The sequence below is a fragment of the Eleutherodactylus coqui genome, chromosome 11 (genome assembly GCF_035609145.1).
Source record: "Eleutherodactylus coqui strain aEleCoq1 chromosome 11, aEleCoq1.hap1, whole genome shotgun sequence".
NCBI classification, from domain to species: domain Eukaryota; kingdom Metazoa; phylum Chordata; class Amphibia; order Anura; family Eleutherodactylidae; genus Eleutherodactylus; species Eleutherodactylus coqui.
This window is the reverse complement of record NC_089847.1, coordinates 7,320,301-7,339,176: the sequence shown is the minus strand read 5'-3', so window position 1 is coordinate 7,339,176 and position 18,876 is coordinate 7,320,301. Positions and strand designations below refer to the sequence as shown.

Here is an 18,876-nt window from a genome sequence, read left to right as displayed (position 1 = left end):
TGACTCCAGTATTGTTTGCTGGATGGTCCCAGCTCCGCCCTAGATGGAGGCAGGTTATGAGCGACCATCCGTCTGCACTTGTGGGGTCAGGTTGTCCACAATCGCCCAACATGCTATAAATGAATTGGTATAACCCCCTTCCCTCGTCGCACGGGTGAAGAGCTGCAGGGTCTACGTGTCCAAACATCTGCTGTACTACTATAGCCATAGCGCCTCCGGTGTGATAGTAGTATAATACCACCTTATGATGCTATAGCAGCCATAGCGCCTCCGGTGTGATAGTGGTATAATACCGCCTTATGATGCTATAGCAGCCATAGCGCCTCCGGTGTGATAGTGGTATGATACCGCCTTATGATGCCGTAGCACCTAATGTGTAATATAGAGTACAAATAATACCGCCTTCTGATGCCATAGGCTTCAAATCAGAGCGTCATGTAGTGACCAATTACAGTACCAGGCGTTTCAGTGCCCAAGCTGCATTGGTATGACGGGTTAGCTTGCTCAATTTAACGAGGAGTCGCCCTATTTGTAGCCGCCCTCACCCTGTAATTATAAGGTTTTCGCCCTGTTGCCCAGAAGGGAAGTGAACATTAAGGTGCCGGTGCTGCAAGAATCCTCAATCCTTCATTATCTAGTGGGTTAGTGTAATAAATGGCAGCCTGTACACGGACCCTCCTCGTGCTGCACTGGGCGCCGCTGCAATGGGTGCTGACGCCAGCCAGCAAGTGGATGGGCAGAAAACATCCTGATGGTGGACGGTGTCAGGACCCGTGGCAGTGATGGTCCAGAGCTGAGCTAGAGTGGGGAGGAGGGGGAGGGGGAAGTCTACAGTCGGGTCTGGAGATGGCATATTGTGTTTGGTTTTTTTTTTGTGGGGTCGGACTATATTAGGGGTTGGGTCTAGGGTCTGAAATTAATACAGGGGGTCTGGTGAGTCACATTATTTAAGGGGTTTCATCTTGGGTTTAACTAGAATTAGGGGGTCTGGTCTGCGGCCTGACATTATTTAAGGGTCTGGCCTGTGGTCTGAAATTAGTATAGGGCAGTGGCTCCCAAACTTTTTCAGCAATTGAGCCCTTTTTTTGAAAAATAAGTTTCTCGTGGAGGGTGTGGTCAGGGGTGTGGTCAGGGGTGTGGTCAGGGGGTGTTTTTTCACTATATATGTATTTTAACCTTGTTTGTTATAAAAAGGACAGGGCTGTTAAAAAAAACACCCGGGGAGGAGCGCTGGAGCTGCTATTTGATATACATTAGATTTCAAATTTAACATACTGCAGAATTAAATCCCGCACCTCCTGTCATCCGCACGGGTTTACTGCAGATTGTTTCCACACCGTGTGGATGATTTTCAAAATCTCATCCACTTTGCTGCTAAAGCTACTGTGAATACCGCAGCAAATGTAGTAATAGTGACCCCCTATATTGGTGGCCCCAGTGGTAATAGCATCATCTATATTGGCCCCAGTGGTAATAGCATCATCTATATTGGCCCCAGTGGTAATAGCATCATCTATATTGGCCCCAGTGGTAATAGCATCATCTATATTGGCCCCAGTGGTAATAGCATCATCTATATTGGCCCCAGTGGTAATAGCATCATCTATATTGGCCCCAGTGGTAATAGCATCATCTATATTGGCCCCAGTGGTAATAGCATCATCTATATTGGCCCCAGTGGTAATAGCATCATCTATATTGGCCCCAGTGGTAATAGCATCATCTATATTGGCCCCAGTGGTAATAGCATCATTTATATTGGCCCCAGTGGTAATAGCATCATCTATATTGGCCCCAGTGGTAATAGCATCATCTATATTGGCCCCAGTGGTAATAGCATCATCTATATTGGCCCCAGTGGTATTAGGGTACCCCCTTTGTTGTTATGCTCTTCAGATGCAGGGAGAGGTTTAGCAGGGCAGGTTACAATAGGTGCGATTGGGATGGCCATGGGCCCCCTTGAAGTCTTGGGCCCAGGGCGATCGCCCCTATTGTAATCCACCATTAGTCCCAGCTCTACTCGCCCCTGTAGCAGTGTCCTGACAGCCTGAAATGAGCATGCAGGACCTGTGGTCGGCATAGCAATACGGATCACATGACCAGAGTTGGCTCATGTGATCCATGTTGCTATGCCGACCACAGGTCCTGTTTCCTCATTACAGGCTGTCCGGACACCGCTACAGCAGTGAGTAGAGCTGGGACCTAGACCCTCCATCGGAGCCCCTGACAACCACTGCGGAGCACACTTTGGGAAACCCTGATAAAGGGGATCGGGGCTCTGGTCTGTGGTCTAAAATTAGAAGGGGGTGTTAATTCTGAAATTAGTATAGGGGTTCAGAGGTCTGACATTATTTAAGGAGTTTGATCTATGGATTAACTATCTTTAGGGGGTCTTGTCTGGTGTGTCTCATTATTTAAGGGGTCTAGTCTGTGGTCTGGAATTAGTATTGGGGTATGGTCGGGGGTCTGATATAAATGAGGTCTGGAAATGTTGAGGTTGCCTGTTCTGGGGTCTGGTTGTCTGAGAATGGTAAGACATGGCTGCTGTCAGTGGAGGCGAAAACTGTATAGACAAGGGGGCGTGGCTGTGGGCAGAAAAGGTGGAGCCTAACAGTACACTGACACAACTCATCTGCAGCTTGGAGGGAGAAAAGATGGGGCAGCAGTGGAGGTGGAGCCTAAGCCTACAGTGTAGCATATAAGGCTCCACCCACACCATCAGCTCCTCCCCCACCTGTTTCTTTCCAAGCTGCAAATGAATTCTCCCGCCCTAGGATTGGTTTCCGCTGGCTGCGCTTTTGGCAATCGTTTTATTCTATTCCTGGGCAACCTCTTTTAATATAGGGGGTTGAAATATATTTAGCACCGCCCTCTTATACAAGACACACCTCTTGGGAAGACCACTCCCATTTTTGTCTTGCCCTGCTGCTCAGGTATGACCAGAGCTCTCCCAGGTTTACATCTCTGTAGCACCCATGTAATGCCCGTTACAGTGCCGCATGATGCCAACCAGCCGGCTTATAGTGTTTGGATGACTAATTAGCGGGACCAAAGAGTTGTCAGATTGTGCAGGTCAGCGGATAATGGCTGATCACATGAGGCTTCACCCCTCCTCTAGTATGGCTGATGGTTGCATTAGGGTTGATGAGGGAATGTGATTCTGCTTGGGTCTTCCAGGATCTGTGCAATGGACTGATGCCACCTAGTGGCTATATTACTATGAACATAGCTGCAAACAAAGCATTGCACATCTTGGAGGGTATCACTTAAATGGCCCCGCCACCATGACATGGTCGAAGCCATTACCCGCTCCCCAAACCCAGGACTAGAGGGGCTGGTCACCCCTTCCTCAACCCCACCCCATGTCTTAGAGGTGGCAGCGAGAAGAACAGGTTCAAGTCATCCACTGTGTAACCCAAATACCCCGCTCTGTCTGACTGAGGATGAGCAGGACGATAGCAGGAGGGGATTCTGGGACTCGGCCTCCTTGGCGTTCTCCGGGTCAGAACCAGAATTTAGGAATTTGGTTATTAGAAAGCTTGCTTTTTTTCAGTGCAAAAACCTTTATTTGCACGTTTTATCTTTATTATAGGATAAATTGGTGATAACAAGTGGAAATTGTCCCGAGGCGGGGGAGGGGCTGTGGGGTTCTCATTCTCCCCAGTTGGAGGTCGCTCCAGTCGGTCCCCGTACGGAACAAGTCTCCATCTGTAAAACAGATTGGTACAGAGACAAGACTCCTACTGTTGGGCACACAATATCTTTCAGAGTGCGTGCCAGCGCCCCGAGCCCCGTACCACGGCCGGCAGGGTGCAGAATGAGCTGCACTGTTGGGGCCAGCTTCATTTCTTATGGAAAGTACAGATTTTATAATGTGACTGTATTGGTTACCCATCATCCCCCTGTAACTACCGAAGGGGAGAAAAGTGTCCCCCGCAACAGGGTGTAGTTAGGGGGCAGCTGGCAATCTGGTGTAGAAAAATATATATATAGTAAGGAATGCTGAATAAAGCAGCAGAATAGTGAGTGCAGCTCTGGAGTATAATACAGGATGTAACTCAGGATCAGTACAGGATAAGTAATGTATGTACACAGTGACTCCACCAGCAGCAGAATAGTGAGTGCAGCTCTGGGGTATAATAGAGGATGTAACTCAGGATCAGTACAGGATAAGTAATGTATGTACACAGTGACTCCACCAGCAGAATAGTGAGTGCAGCTCTGGGGTATAATACAGGATGTAACTCCGGATCAGTACAGGATAAGTAATGTATGTACACAGTGACTCCACCAGCAGAATTGTGAGTGCAGCTCTGGAGTATAATACAGGATGTAACTCCGGATCAGTACAGGATAAGTAATGTATGTACACAGTGACTCCACCAGCAGAATAGTGAGTGCAGCTCTGGAGGATAATACAGGATGTAACTCAGGGTCAGTACAGGATAAGTAATGTATGTACACAGGGACTCCACCAGCAGAATAGTGAGTGCAGCTCTGGAGTATAATACAGGATGTAACTGAGGAGCAGTACAGGATAAGTAATGTATGTACACAGTGACTCTACCAGCAGAATAGTGAGTGCAGCTCTGGAGTATAATACAGGATGTAACTCAGGATCAGTACAGGATAAGTAATGTATGTACACAGTGACTACACCAGCAGAATAGTGAGTGCAGCTCTGGGGTATAATACAGGATGTAACGAAGCATCAGTACAGGATAAGTAATGTATGTACACAGTGACTCCACCAGCAGAATAGTGAGTGCAGCTCTGGGGTATAATACAGGATGTATCTCAGGATCAGTACAGGATAAGTAATGTATGTACACAGTGACTCCACCAGCAGAATAGTGAGTGCAGCTCTGGAGTATAATACAGGATGTAACTCCGGATCAGTACAGGATAAGTAATGTATGTACACAGCGACTCCACCAGCAGAACGCAGCCCAGCCCTCAGTTTTGCTGCAGACCTCCTGGCGGTGTATGCTGGGCGGCACGGTGCCCCCGCAGTACATTGTACCTGTAGATAACATGTGCTCCTCATTAATACTTAAGTGCTTAATTTCTTTCTTGTTCCTTTTCAGCACCTTAGAGAGCGAAGGAATCACAGCACGAAGCAGTTGCCCCACGACCCAAACACAATACAGTTTAAAACGTTTAACCCAGAAAAGGTGAGGAATTCAATTTTTTTATACTGTTGGTTGCTGCTGTAATGCTGGTTACTGCATATGAAAACGGGCATACCCCCCCCCCCCCCCACCCCACACACACATATAATGTCCCCCTCCACCCGACTGCCCAGAGACACACAGATGTAGCCACAAATTGCAAGACTGTCTTCACAGATTGTTTGTTCTTAAAATCTTGTACCAAGATTGAGTTTTGTCGTCTATTCACAGGGTAGGTTAGAAATCTGATTGGTAGGGATCTTGCTGCTGAGAGCGGGGGTCCCGTGTATCCTGTCCTCCTTGCTGCGGGCTCCCTGCACTCCATCCCTCACCCCCCCAGTTTGGAGGAAGATTCCATGGTGCGGCGCTCACACATGTACGGTCCCCTCCTATTCATTTCAATGGGGCTGACAAATGGCTGAGTAGAAGCGCTGCACTGTCTCTGGCTTAACTGCTGCTTCATTCAATCTCCACGTCACTGCGGAGGGGTGCAGCGAGCCTGCGGCAAGGGGGACAGGGAGACCCCCACTGATCAGACTTGTACCACCCCTCCTGTGGATAGCTGATAAGGCAATCTTGGTACAACCCCCTTATTAAAAACGAAAGGGCTCCCAACAAAACTGTTATAAAGACCAAAACTGTTTGCGAGGGTGCGGGGTTAAAGGGAATACGCCAAGATGGAACGTTCTCTATCCACGAGATAGGAGATAACATTCTCATTTGTGGACCTGGGACCGCCGGGACCCCCAGCGAGAACTGGAGTCTCAAAGCTTCCCCAAGAATGAAGCAGCGGTCATGCATGTACACGGCTGCCCGGTTCGTTTTAATGAGAGCGCTGCCCTGTTCTCAGGAGCCGTGGGGGTCCGGAGGTCAGACACCCCACATCAGAAAGTTAGGTCCCATCCTACTGATAGTGAATAACATTGTCTCGATACAACCCTTTAAACCACTTGTTGTCACATGATGGGGCTGTTGGAGTCATCTTTTTTTGGAAGGGGGGGGGGGCGCAGAGATGCCGAATGTTTTTTTTTTTAATGGTGTTCAGTGTGTAGGTTTATTGTCTGGGACGTTGTGTTTTTTGTGTTTTTTTTAAATAGAAGGCCTTAAGATGAAGAGATATTGAATACTTGTCAATCCCAGCGGCTCCCCATCCAGCGCTGCAGCCCCAATGCCCACCACCCAGAAGAAGCAGCGGGCGGCCATGTGCCGCTCATTGTGCCCGTTACCACTCGGCCGCTCAAAGGTTTCAGCTTCAAATTTTTCCACGGCTGTTGAAACCTATGATGGTGTGAGCGGTCCTGTGCACCATGTACAGCACCATGCGGTAGGCAGGATGGGGCGCCGCCAGGATACCAGAGTCTTCAATTTCTCTTTTGTTTTAAGTCCTCTGAAAAATTTGTAATTATTTACTTTTGATTGTTGTCCAGATAAGCCCTTACATGCGATGACTTCTAGGTTGGGTTGTTACGGACACGGCCATATTATGTGCATCTTTTTCCTGTTTAATTTTACACAATAGAGCAGGCAATGTTTGTGTGGGTTTTAATTAACCCATTAGTGACCACAATGCAGTCTTATTCCGACCGTTGCTAACGGGCTTTATTCTGTTGCATGCGGCTTTTTATGGCGCTGCATCAGACGCCCGGCACCGGACTCAGAAAGAAGGGTGCCGACGCAAAGCGGATTTCTTCCTAAGTGAATTCTGATCCAACAGCTGGAATGACCTGAAAAGATAGAAGAACTCCTCAAGTGTTTAGAGCCCCTTACAGATGCTCCACGTGGCGCCGTTGGTGTCACAGCAGATGACAAGTCGGTCGTCTCGTTCTGCCCTGACGCGGCCCGGCATAGCCTCCGTTATCGATTCCACTACAGTGCAGATGCGTTGTCTCAGGTCGTCTGGTGTCACCAGCGGCGCCCACATGGACCATCGGTAAGGTGCATCAAAACCTGAAGAGTTCTTCTATCTTGTCAAGTCATTCTGGCTGATGTATGAAGAAATCAACTTTACGTCTGCAGCGATCCCGTGGAATCATTCTGACTGTCTAATGTCAGCTGGACTCCTGCTCTGACAGCCATTGTAGTGCCTTAGATGCTGAGGTGCGGTTTACTAGGCTTCCATTTAAAAAAACAAAAACGCAATACTGAAGTATTGCAGTGTGTTCTAGAAACTATCAATCCAAGTGACCTTAAAGTTTCCTACTGGGATTGTATTAAAAATGTAAAAAAAAGTAATTTTAAACTTTTAGAAACTTTTGCCATGCCATCGGAAGAACATGTGAGACATTTTGACCGGTTGGAGTCGGGGTGCTGAGATCCCACGATTACTAAAACAAATGGGCAGAAGCCTAGATTGGAATGTTCCTGATTTTATGTATCTCAGGAGGAACGAGGGAAAAGGGTGATCAAAAAATCGTCTAAGCTACAAAGTGGTATCCAAAACTGCTGTCCGTTCCACAAAGCGAGCCCTTTCATCACAGCGCCCCCTGATGGGAAAGTAAAAGTGTCACGGCTTTTGGAATGCCGCGCAGAAATGTACAGGTGACGGTTCAGCGCGCCTCTGTTATGGCGCACGGCTTAGCGATGATAATGCCAAAAGCCGTACAGAAAATGGAAAGCTGGCGGTGAAGAGCGGCACTCGTGCCTTTAAGATCCCTTCTTTATTCAAGGGTGAAAAACCGTACAAACAGCGAGAGCTCCTCGCCGCCGCTTGTGTGTCCTTTAATCCTTGAGTAAAGAGGAGCTCTTAGCGGCTTACCTGGGATCACCGCCACACTAAACAAACAGTGAAAGAAATCATCTATTGTGCACAAATGATGATCGCCCCGACACAAATACAGTTCTGCCGCACGGTGGACGCCCTAAGAAACTAAACCTCAAACTGCAGAATGGCACTTTTTTTTTCGACCCCCAAAAAGCCGTACACGGACGTAGCCAAGTCTAACCAGACTCTATTTAACCTGTTCAACGACATTTCATACCCCTGTCAGTGTTGACAATTTAAATGTGGGTATCAGCCGCGTTCGGCGTTATCTCTGATCATTGCTGTTGTGGACCGATGTCTGCTGTTGGACAGCCGACACCCGCCGTTTATGGGGCGAGCTCTGGTCCCAAAGTCGGTCCCGGTTTTCCTTTACAGAAGGAAATCCTAACAGCTTAAATGCTTTGGTCGCTTTTGAACGGTGCAGCTAAGGACAGGCTTTGGCGATAACTGTGAGCCCTGCTGTTGCAGCAGGAGCCTGGCTGTTTACACAGCTGGCCTCCAGTGCAGATGGTGCATGGCTCAGCTCCGGCCACGTCCCCCATCTTCATCCTCGCTGTCCTGTTTATGGCTGCAGCAGGAGCCTCCCCCCTCTGCTCAGGAATACACAAGACTGGACATCTGTCCACATGTCTTTGGCTACTAAACCAGTAACCCCAACGTGGGGGGCAGACCGCACCTACCGCTGTGCTGCTCATACTTCATCGGGGACCCCGAAGCTGTTCGTCAGCTGATCATTAAATGGCCCAGTTGTCAGGCCTTGGGCCTCCTAATTGGCCCGTGTAAAAGGATCTTGCGTCGGCCCCCTTCTCTGTACCGGCTGATGCAGCGTCACTACCCCATTATTGGTGCATATGTCCACATCTAACCTCCCTTGAGAGTAGATACACCAGCGCAACCGCCGCTGCTAACGGGAGGGGTTAACTGGCAGCCCTGAGCAGATGTCTTCTGTGGAATCCATGAGTCCCGCCGCCGGATGATGACATACGAGGTCTATGCCAAAGCCATAATCATATATGTAATGTTTAGAGATACGAGCGCCATAAAATCGTTAGGTAACTTAAAGGGGTTGTCCCGCGCCGAAACGGGTTTTTTTTTTTTTCAACCCCCCCCCCGTTCGGCGCGAGACAACCCCGATGCAGGGAGGTAAAGAAAGCTCACCGGAGCGCTTACCTGAATCCCCGCGCTCCGGTGACTTCTCTACTCACCGCTGAAGATGGCCTCTTCCTCCGTGGACCGCAGCTCTTCTGTGCGGTCCACTGCCGATTCCAGCCTCCTGATTGGCTGGAATCGGCACGTGACGGGGCGGAGCTACACGGAGCTACACGGAGCCCCATAGAAGACTGCAGAAGACCCGGACTGCGCAAGCGCGGCTAATTTGGCCATCGGAGGGCGAAAATTAGTCGGCACCATGGAGACGAGGACGCCAGCAACGGAACAGGTAAGTATAAAACTTTTTATAACTTCTGCATGGCTCATAATTAATGCACAATGTACATTACAAAGTGCATTATTATGGCCATGCAGAAGTGTACAGACCCACTTGCTGCCTCGGGACAACCCCTTTAATATCTGCAAAGCATGAGCTATTGTCCTGTGTTATCAGCCAAAGTTCAGAGCACAATGCAGAATACTCGTAAGGCTGGGGTCACACGGGACGGAAATGCTGCGGAAATCTTGTGGAATGACCGCACAAAAACAGGTTTTATCTCCCCATAAAGAGCAGAGGGGCCGCTGCGGAAACGACAAAAGAATTGAATTCCGCGCCGCATGTCAGTTTTCGTGCGGCTGGGCCGTGACACCTGGAGATTTTGCAAAATCTCGTCACCTTTACTGGCTAATCCCGGGATTAGGAGCCGCAGGCTATCTGTAAACCCAGCCTTACACGGCGGTACTAGACTGCTGTACACGACTCCCCTGCTAGGGTGATGGCGGATGGGAGCAACAAGCATAGAATGTTTATTGGCGGCGCCACCCGATGTTTGTTTGGTGGGCTACAAGGTGAACTAAGGTGGCCGACATTAATATTTATAGTCCTATTCCAGGTTTTGAGTTGGAGCTTGTTCTTAGAGTTGTATTTTCGGTCTTGGCCAGGCCTAAGGAGAGAACAAATAACATAAGTCATAGTGAGTGCAGCTCTGGAGTATAATACAGGGTGTAACTCAGGATCAGTACAGGATAAGTAATGTATGTACACAGTGACTCCACCAGCAGAATAGTGAGCGCAGCTCTGGGGTATAATACAGGATATAACTCAGGATCAGTAATGTATGTACACAGTGACTCCACCAGCAGAATAGTGAGTGCAGCTCTGGGGTATAATACAGGATGTAACTCAGGGTCAGTACAGGATAAGTAATGTATGTACACAGTGACTCCACCAGCAGAATAGTGAGTGCAGCTCTGGGGTATAATACAGGATGTAACTCAGGATCCGTACAGGATAAGTAATGTATGTACAGAGTGACTCCACCAGCAGAATAGTGAGTGCAGCTCTGGAGTATAATACTGGCTGTAACTCAGGATCAGTACAGGATAAGTAATGTATGTACACAGTGACTCCACCAGCAGAATAGTGAGTGCAGCTCTGGGGTATAATACAGGATGTAACTCAGGATCAGTACAGGATAAGTAATGTAATGTAATGTATATGTACACAGTGACTCCTCCAGCAGAATAATGAGTGCAGCTCTGGAGTATAATACAGGATGTAACTCAGGAGCAGTACAGGATAAGTAATGTATGTACACAGTGACTCCACCAGCAGAATAGTGAGTGCAGCTCTGCAGTATAATACAGGATGTAACTCAGGAGCAGTACAGGATAAGTAATGTATGTACACAGTGACTCCACCAGCAGAATAGTGAGTGCAGCTCTGGAGTATAATACTGGCTGTAACTCAGGATCAGTACAGGATAAGTAATGTATGTACACAGTGACTCCACCAGCAGAATAGTGAGTGCAGCTCTGGAGTATAATACTGGCTGTAACTCAGGATCAGTACAGGATAAGTAATGTATGTACACCAATAGCTTCCTCTGGGGGATATAAAACTATTAAAAGGGAAAAAAAAGTGCACAATAAAAGCTGGAATGTCATATTAGTGACAGTCCTATAATAAAGCATTGCAGGGACGGCGGCCATGACGACATTCCATCTTTTACGGTCATTATGGTCCAGTTATACTATGCTGACTGCCTCCTGGCCCGGCACTGTCCTACCTTGATGATACCAATAAGGGAAGGGCTTTCACTCCATTACCGGCTACTTTATATGTGCACTTTATTATGCATAGTTTCACCTGGTTTAATAGCTTCATAAACCTGAAGGGAGGGGTATGGTCTGCTCGAGGAGAGCACCTAGGAGGAGACTTATAAGGCCATGCACGCAAATAAGGATGATAGAACAATACCTCTGCAGCGCCACCTATTGGATGCCAGTATCCCTTCAATCCAATGCCCGACCCTGGCCTTTACAATGATTGCGAAACCAAGGCAGATTCCATACACAGACAGCTGTTTCGGGGTGTTCGCCCCTCAGCAAATCTACAACAGTAGCTGCGAAGTTGGGAAGTAGATTTTCCGAGCAGATAATCTGTAGCCACATATGCAATAAATCCGCAACCGTCGCTGCAGGAAATCCGCAGCACATCCGTCCTGTGTAAGCAGGGCCTTAGGGTGCGTCCGCTGATTGGCTGCGGATTACACCCGTACAATTGAATATAAATTTAAGGGCTGAAATTTGCTGCAAATTCACGACAACATCTGCGTTCCGGGCGCGTTCGTATGGCGGAGGTCACAGCGGGATTTGTAGTTTGAATTCCGCTTCTAAAAAATGCGTATTTTCAACGAGGTTTTTGTAACCGATCTGCAGACGGATGTAGCCCTGCCAGTGGTCACCGCTTGTCGTGGAAGCGCTCCTTTCCCCAAAGTCATGCGGCTTAACGTAGGAAGGGTTTCTCCGTGTAGATTTGGGACGCGTTCCTCGGCTTGATGCAAATCCGCACGTGGGTTTAACCCTTTAGCCGCTCTCACATAGGCTGTTTTTAACAAGCGTTTTTAGCAAAGCCTTTATAACTCGCGCTAAAACGAACACCGTATCGTGCATTCAGCGCATTTTTGATGTACCACATCACCCACTGCAATGATGGGCTGCGTTAAAAATACTGTAAAAACGCCATTCTAAAATGCAGTGTTTAAAAATATGGCGTTTTTGACAAACGCCTGCTTAAGCGTGGCCTCAGGGTGCGTTTACATGGCGGAATTCACCGCAACCTCTATGTGAATTCCATCCACCTCTAAAAACATTAGCAGAACTTGCTGCGTTTTGCTGTGGATTCGCGCGGATCTAACCCTGTCCGATGGCAATCTGCGTGCGGAATTAAGCGTTTCCACATCCAGAGGTGGCACGTCACTACCGGAAACACCATTTTTCACTTTGGCATTTCGCACTCCCATTGAGAGCAACAGATCCGTGGCAGAAAGACAGATTTTGGCGCGGCTTTGACAGGCGGAATTCATGCAGAAAATTCCGTGTTGAGTTCTTCCGTGTGAACATCCCTTAGCGTGTAATATCTGTGCTGAGTAGTCTATGGCGTGGCATACATATGGTCACCACTTCACGGACCCTCCTACATGTAAAGCCCCTCCTCCTTTCTGCTTGGGTGCTAGAATGCAGCCACTAGAGGAGAGGCCTAATAACCTGTAGAAGGGGCAGAGTGAAGGGTCTTCATCAGGATCCCCGACTGCTATTCCAACCATTGGCGCCCTGCAGGAGGGGAGGCGAGCAAGTACCTTTCTAGTTTCATAAAGTTCCTAATCCTCTCACCTAACCGGCAGCCGGGAGGCAGCAGGAAATGAATGCCAATACCTGCTACTTATTATCTCAATCGGTAGATACAAATGAGTTCACTGAAACTTGGCAACAACACAAAAGCCGAAGGGTTGGTCCCTTCCAGGATATAATTGTCTTCAGATGACTTCCTGCAGGTTTAGGTTCTGGGCTTAATGCTGCGGAACGACACGCCGCACATCACCCCTCTTTATAGGCTACTCTAGGGCAGGATGCGCCTGTGTAATAACTTTTATTTGGTCTATTCTAGGACCTGGTAGACTGGGAGAAGCCGCTGCTCTGGCAGGTTGGTCACCTGCGGGAAAAATATGACGAATGGGTTCATCAGCCGGTGGACAGGCCCATCCGACTCTTCCAATCAGACCTTGTGGAGTGGTGTTCAAAGACCGCCTGGTAAGGGCCCCACCTGTCCTTGTGTGGCGTCTGCTTCCAGAATCCTTATTGACGCAGTTTATTCTTTAGCGCAAAACTTTAATTCTAAGATGTCAATGTACAGGTGACTTGTCCTTACACTGCTGGGAAAGGTAGGTCATCCTCTCCATAGGTGCTTGTTGGCCATCTCCTTCCAAAACCATGGACATTGTGAAGGAGTAGATATGATGGAGTTGGTTCCCCTCCATCCTTTTGGGATGGTTTTGGAAGAGGTCTACAGAGATTGCCATCATTTCAGCCCCATGAGCCTAGCGAGGTCCGGTACTGATATCAAAGGGAAGCGGTCAGGCAGCGCAGTCTGATATCAGCGGTCTGTCAGTCACGGGCGCGACTTGCATTGCACATGGGCGCCTCTTCCTGTGGAGACGGCGCATTGCAAGTCCTATTCTTGCCTGAGACTCGCACACATAAATCCGCTCGTTGCAAATAGCTTTTATTTCCGTGTGAGTTTTATGCATCGCGCAGCACAAAACCCGCGGGAGAATATCTGCAGGGTAAATATGGCCGCCTACTGATTTGGCAAATTTTGCCTATAAAGCTTTGCGGGGCCGGACTGGAGCCAGGGAAGCCCGTTTATATTCCTCCTCCGGATGATCGGCTACATGGAGCGCGGATATGAGGATACATGAGCTTCTTGGGACTCGTCAGTTCGGCTCTGCAAAGATTCAAAAAGAAGACTTGCAAAACCCCCAAGCAGATCAGTATAAAGGCCCATTTACTCAGCGATGATCGCTCCATGTAAATGGGCCTTAAAATCAGTGTTCTTGTCACTGCGCTCTGCTATCCGCTACTCGGGCAGCTTTGGGGACTATCGTTTTGAAGCACTTTCTAAGGGCAGGATAAGGTAGTGACGGAGGCGATTGGATGGAGTGTCGGCACCCATGGGTGGTGCTGCTCCATTAATGTCAATGGGCTGACGGAGGTAGCTGAGTACAAGTGCACCACAAGGGGCATCACACGTGCGAGCGCCGCTGCACTCTCTCCTGTGTGGGCTCACTGCACACTCCACAGAGAGGGGGATACAGGACCCCCATTCTCCAGATCGGTGGAGGTCTCAATGGCAAGACCCCTACTGATCAGCCTTTTATCGCCTATCCTGTGGACTGATGACAAAAGTTGATTTTGGTGTAACTCCTTGTTTAGTCTGATGCGTTCTACTGCTCCTGTCTATGGAAGCTGTAAGGCCCGGCTTCTGTTAGCAATGGCTGAAGACCCTAATTATGGCGCGCTCGTACTGATGGCGTATAGCGGTACATAAACTTACTTTTGCTCATCTGAAATTCCTTTGTGTCTTAGAAGTCGTATCCAGAGCTGTATTCATAATTCACCTTAGGAATGTATTAGTACCATAGCAGCGCTCCCATAATGCACAGCGCTCAGGTAGATGTAGTAGCTGAACTACTTTATGGTGTCTCCCATAATCCTCTGTCCATACACTGAAATGACAGGAAGCCTGAGAGCTAACAGGGAAGCAGCAGAAGGGCCAAACCTTATAACTTCCTGTAGGAGAATGAAAGTAAAGGATTTGTAAGACCTAAATGACCAGATGCGCCCCGCTGGAACTGGTCGCCCGCTGTTATACCATCCGTGCGGAGGAACGGCGAGTTGTGCGTTTGGACAGATTAGTCGGAGCTCCAGCGTTGTATTCAGCTGACTGTGCAGCCTGTTGGTCAGAACGATTCCTGACATCCTCCTCCGACCCCTTACAAGGACAAAGTGGTTTCCGTCCGCAGGATCCCCTTTTGCTCGAGAGCAGCGGGGCTCTAATTATAAGGGGCCGATAGATGAATAAGTCTCCTAGAATCCCCGAAAGGAACGTTCTGTATAGTGGTCACATCTGACGCAACCACCGCTCCTCATGGAGTCTGGACACCGGTGACCTGCATCTTCTCTCGGGCGCTCTGCCACACGTCCGGTATGATTGGCTCCATAATGCAGTCGGCAGCTTTCCAAACACTTTGCTTTACGTCTGATTTGCAGCCACCTCATCTTTTCTTCTCCATTCACATCTCAAGCTATTACCAGAGTTCAGCTCCTTTGGTGTGACAGGAACTTCAGAGCAGTGCATTGTGGGAGCTCAGATTACTGTTAAACAATCAGGGCTGGTCTGTTTACCGTATTTGATGATTCAGGGGAGTTAAACAGACCCTATTTCTCTTCTGGGTGAGAGCTAATTTGCATATATAGTCCCAGGAAGCATTGCTGGGTCTCCCCAAGGAAAAGTGGTACCTTCCAGGGTCTCGTACAAACCCCATAATCTGTGGAGTAGACGTGGCACTCTGGAGAGCACCGCAGGGTTTTATACACGGCACGCACCTTGTGGAGATAAGCGGCAGCCGTGCCCTGCAGCGCCATCTGTGCCAGCACAATTACTAGGGATTATTTGTGCCATGTTACGATAACTGGCACTGGAGTTTGGCTCCAATATGATGGATTATTCTAATAGGTTTTCTTTCCTCCCCTCAGGTACATTGTGTTGGCAGTGTGGGTACCAGCCATCGTGTATTTATCCTGGTACTGCCTCTCGGAACTGGCTCGAGGGGACATCAAGCTCTTCGCGTCATTCACCACAGGTACAAGGTGCAAATATTAGGCAACGAGCCCAAAGGGGGTCACTTCCCATATCACAAGGTCCTCATCCCTCTTTCTACTTATGTGCAAGCACTGCTTAGTGTAATCTCAGGGCTGCAGAATAGTGAGTGCAGCTCTGGAGTATAATACAGGATGTAAGTCAGGGTAAGTAATGTATGTACATAGTGAGTGCAGCTCTGGAGTATAATACCGGATGTAACTCAGGCTCAGTACAGGATAAGTAATGTATGTACACAGTGACTCCAGCACCAGAATAGTGAGTGCAGCTCTGGAGTATAATACAGGATGTAACTCAGGATCAGTACAGGACAAGTAATGTATGTACACAGTGACTCCAGCAGCAGAGTAATGAGTGCAGCTCTGGAGTATAATGCAGAATGTAACTCAGGATCAGTACAGGACAAGTAATGTATGTACACAGTGACTCCAGCAGCAGAACAGTGAGTGCAGCTCTGGAGTATAATACAGAATGTAACTCAGGATCAGTACAGGATAAGTAATGTATGTACACAGTGACTCCACCAGCAGAACAGTGAGTGCAGCTCTGGAGTATAATACAGAATGTAACTCAGGAGCAGTGCAGGATAAGTAATGTATGTACACAGTGACTCCAGCAGCAGAATAGTGAGTGCAGCTCTGGAGTATAATACAGGATGTAACTCAGGATCAGTACAGGATAAGTAATGTGTGTACACAGTGACTCCACCAGCAGAATAGTGAGTGCAGCTCTGGGGTATAATACAGAATGTAACTCAGGAGGAGTACAGGATAAGTAATGTATGTACATAGTGAGTGCAGCTCTGGAGTATAATACAGGATGTAACTCGGGATCAGTACAGGATAAGTAATGTATGTACACAGTGACTCCAGCACCAGAATAGTGAGTGCAGCTCTGGGGTATAATACAGGATGTAATTGTTTTTCACAGAGCTGAAGGAACCTGATGTCAGATACTAAATTCCACCATCTTTATTTTGTCAGAATACTCCATCCCTGTCCGCGTGTTCTGCTTCTTTCCTCTCTTCTTCCTTGGGATGATGGTCTGGTCGCTTATGGAATATGGAATTCATAGATATATATTTCACATGAACCCCCCCGCCAGCAACTATTTCCTTATAACCCTGCATTTTATGCTGCATGGACAGCACCACAAGGTGAGATGAGGGGCCACACTGTTGTATGTCTGATAGAATGGGGGGGATTGGGGTTTTAGCAAATAAGTTATAAGTGATACAATGTTGCAGCACTTTCTGTATTAACTCCTCGTGGTGGTTCAAGATCTCTGCTTCCCCTCCTTCACTAAGAACCTTTAGGCTGCGTTCACACTTGGCGGTTTTGGTGCCTTCCTGCAACACAGCAAAAGAGAAGAAAAAACACTCCTAAACAAAGACCTTTTCAAGAAGCCGCGGGCATTTTTTGGGGCCTTTTTTTTTTTTTCGTTTTTGTTCTTTGCTTGGTTCAGTAATGCAAAAAACAAACACCATTATCGCAGCCGCTTCGTTAACTTAAAGAAACCCCGCATTGTTGCTCATTACACCCGTGTGCCCATCACAGGACCAGAGTTGTCTCCTTGATGCAGAATGCTCAGGTTAGCGGGGGTCTCTGCCATTAGGCCCCACCGGTCCCACAGCTATTGCCATAAAAGTGAAGTAATAAAAACGTACCTTTTAGCGCTGTATGTGCATGGGAGGTATATGCCAGGTTTTGCAGCACGCTGTAAAATAAGACCAGTAACCTCCTGACAGTCTGTTTTTCTCCCTCCTAGGCTCCCTTTGACAGCTCTCGTTTGGTTTTTCCTCCGGTCCCAGCATCGTTCGTGATCATCCCGCTATACGTCCTCGTGCAGGTGATCTTCCCCCAAGTAGTGGGGCTCTCGCTCTTTGTCGGGGGGCTGTTCGGATATGTGGCCTATGATATGACGCACTACTACCTACACTACGGCTCACCCTCCAAAGGCTCTTACCTCGCCTGGCTCAAGTCTTATCATGTCCGCCATCACTTTGAACACCAGAAAACAGGTACGTGGCAAAGCCTTCTGATCGCTGCACGGTATCACTAATAAAAGAAACGGCACAACCGGTGTGCCAGCATGGCGGATCAGTAATGTAACCCCACCCATAGATGCGACATTTCCTATTGCTATCTCCTGTATGGACATTACCGCTTACTCACATTTCCTTTCTTCCTCTCCCTCATATAGGTTTTGGCATCACCAGCACTCTATGGGATCGTCCATTTAATACCCTCATCCCCAAAGACGCCATTAAGGAATACTAGTTGCTTTGGAGAATCAGTGTTTGACTAGAATGCCTGCTGACTGCAGTTGAAAAGTTGGGGGAGGAGAAAACCTCCGTATTTCAGTCATCTGTATATTTTATAATTATTTTTTGGCTTATTTTCAGTTTTTTTGTTTTTTTTTCCATTGATCCCACCACGGAAGTGTTTTCAGCAGGAATTAATTATTTATTAAAGGCCTAAAATGAAAAATCAGAGATGTTGCAGGGAAAAATGAAGCGGCCCGTTGGAGCGCCGACCCCTCCGGCTGTGACCGCACCGCAGGCGCCGTTCACCCGAAAACAAAAGAATGGACTCCTGTTTTTAAATAGCAAAATGGCACTGACCGTTTAAAAATGTTAACCCGTCATGTGAAAAACGCGCTATAAAATCTGTAATATTTACAAAACGCCTGAGAAATAAACTAATGACTTTTTTATAAGAAAAATAGACCATCTTGTATAGAACTTTTTTTTTAATTTAGATTTTAAAGTAGGACTGCAGTGTAAAGCATGGAAAGAGGCCTTTGAATTACATCTGCTGTCTCATCAGACTCCAATAGACAATGCAGTAATTATGCCGATCCTAGCCATATCCTGATGGAGTCGAGCAGCAGTGTAAAGCATAGGGGAAGGATAGCAGCGGCCTGAACCTTCAGTGAGGGGCCTTTTGGACCCTAATAGATAGTGCAGCCATCTGATGCCACATAAACCATGTCCCTGCAGGCGGCTAATATGGCACGCACAGACTCCTATTCTGTATATATGTGTATACACTCTGGGCGCTCATCACGAGGAA

The 18,876-nt window shown here is 47.9% G+C and overlaps 1 protein-coding gene across 1 annotated transcript in view; it reads left to right on the top strand.

Moving 5' to 3' along the window:
• Positions 1-18,515, top strand: part of FA2H (fatty acid 2-hydroxylase) — a 44,234-nt gene extending 25,719 nt beyond the window's left edge. The window contains exons 2-7 of the mRNA XM_066582478.1: positions 5,088-5,174; positions 13,031-13,173; positions 15,679-15,785; positions 16,786-16,958; positions 17,570-17,822; positions 18,005-18,515. Coding sequence (XP_066438575.1) covers positions 5,088-5,174; positions 13,031-13,173; positions 15,679-15,785; positions 16,786-16,958; positions 17,570-17,822; positions 18,005-18,081 — 840 coding nt within the window. The 3' untranslated portion in view covers positions 18,082-18,515. The remainder of the gene's footprint in view (positions 1-5,087; positions 5,175-13,030; positions 13,174-15,678; positions 15,786-16,785; positions 16,959-17,569; positions 17,823-18,004) is intronic.
• The last annotated feature ends 361 nt before the right edge of the window (positions 18,516-18,876 follow it).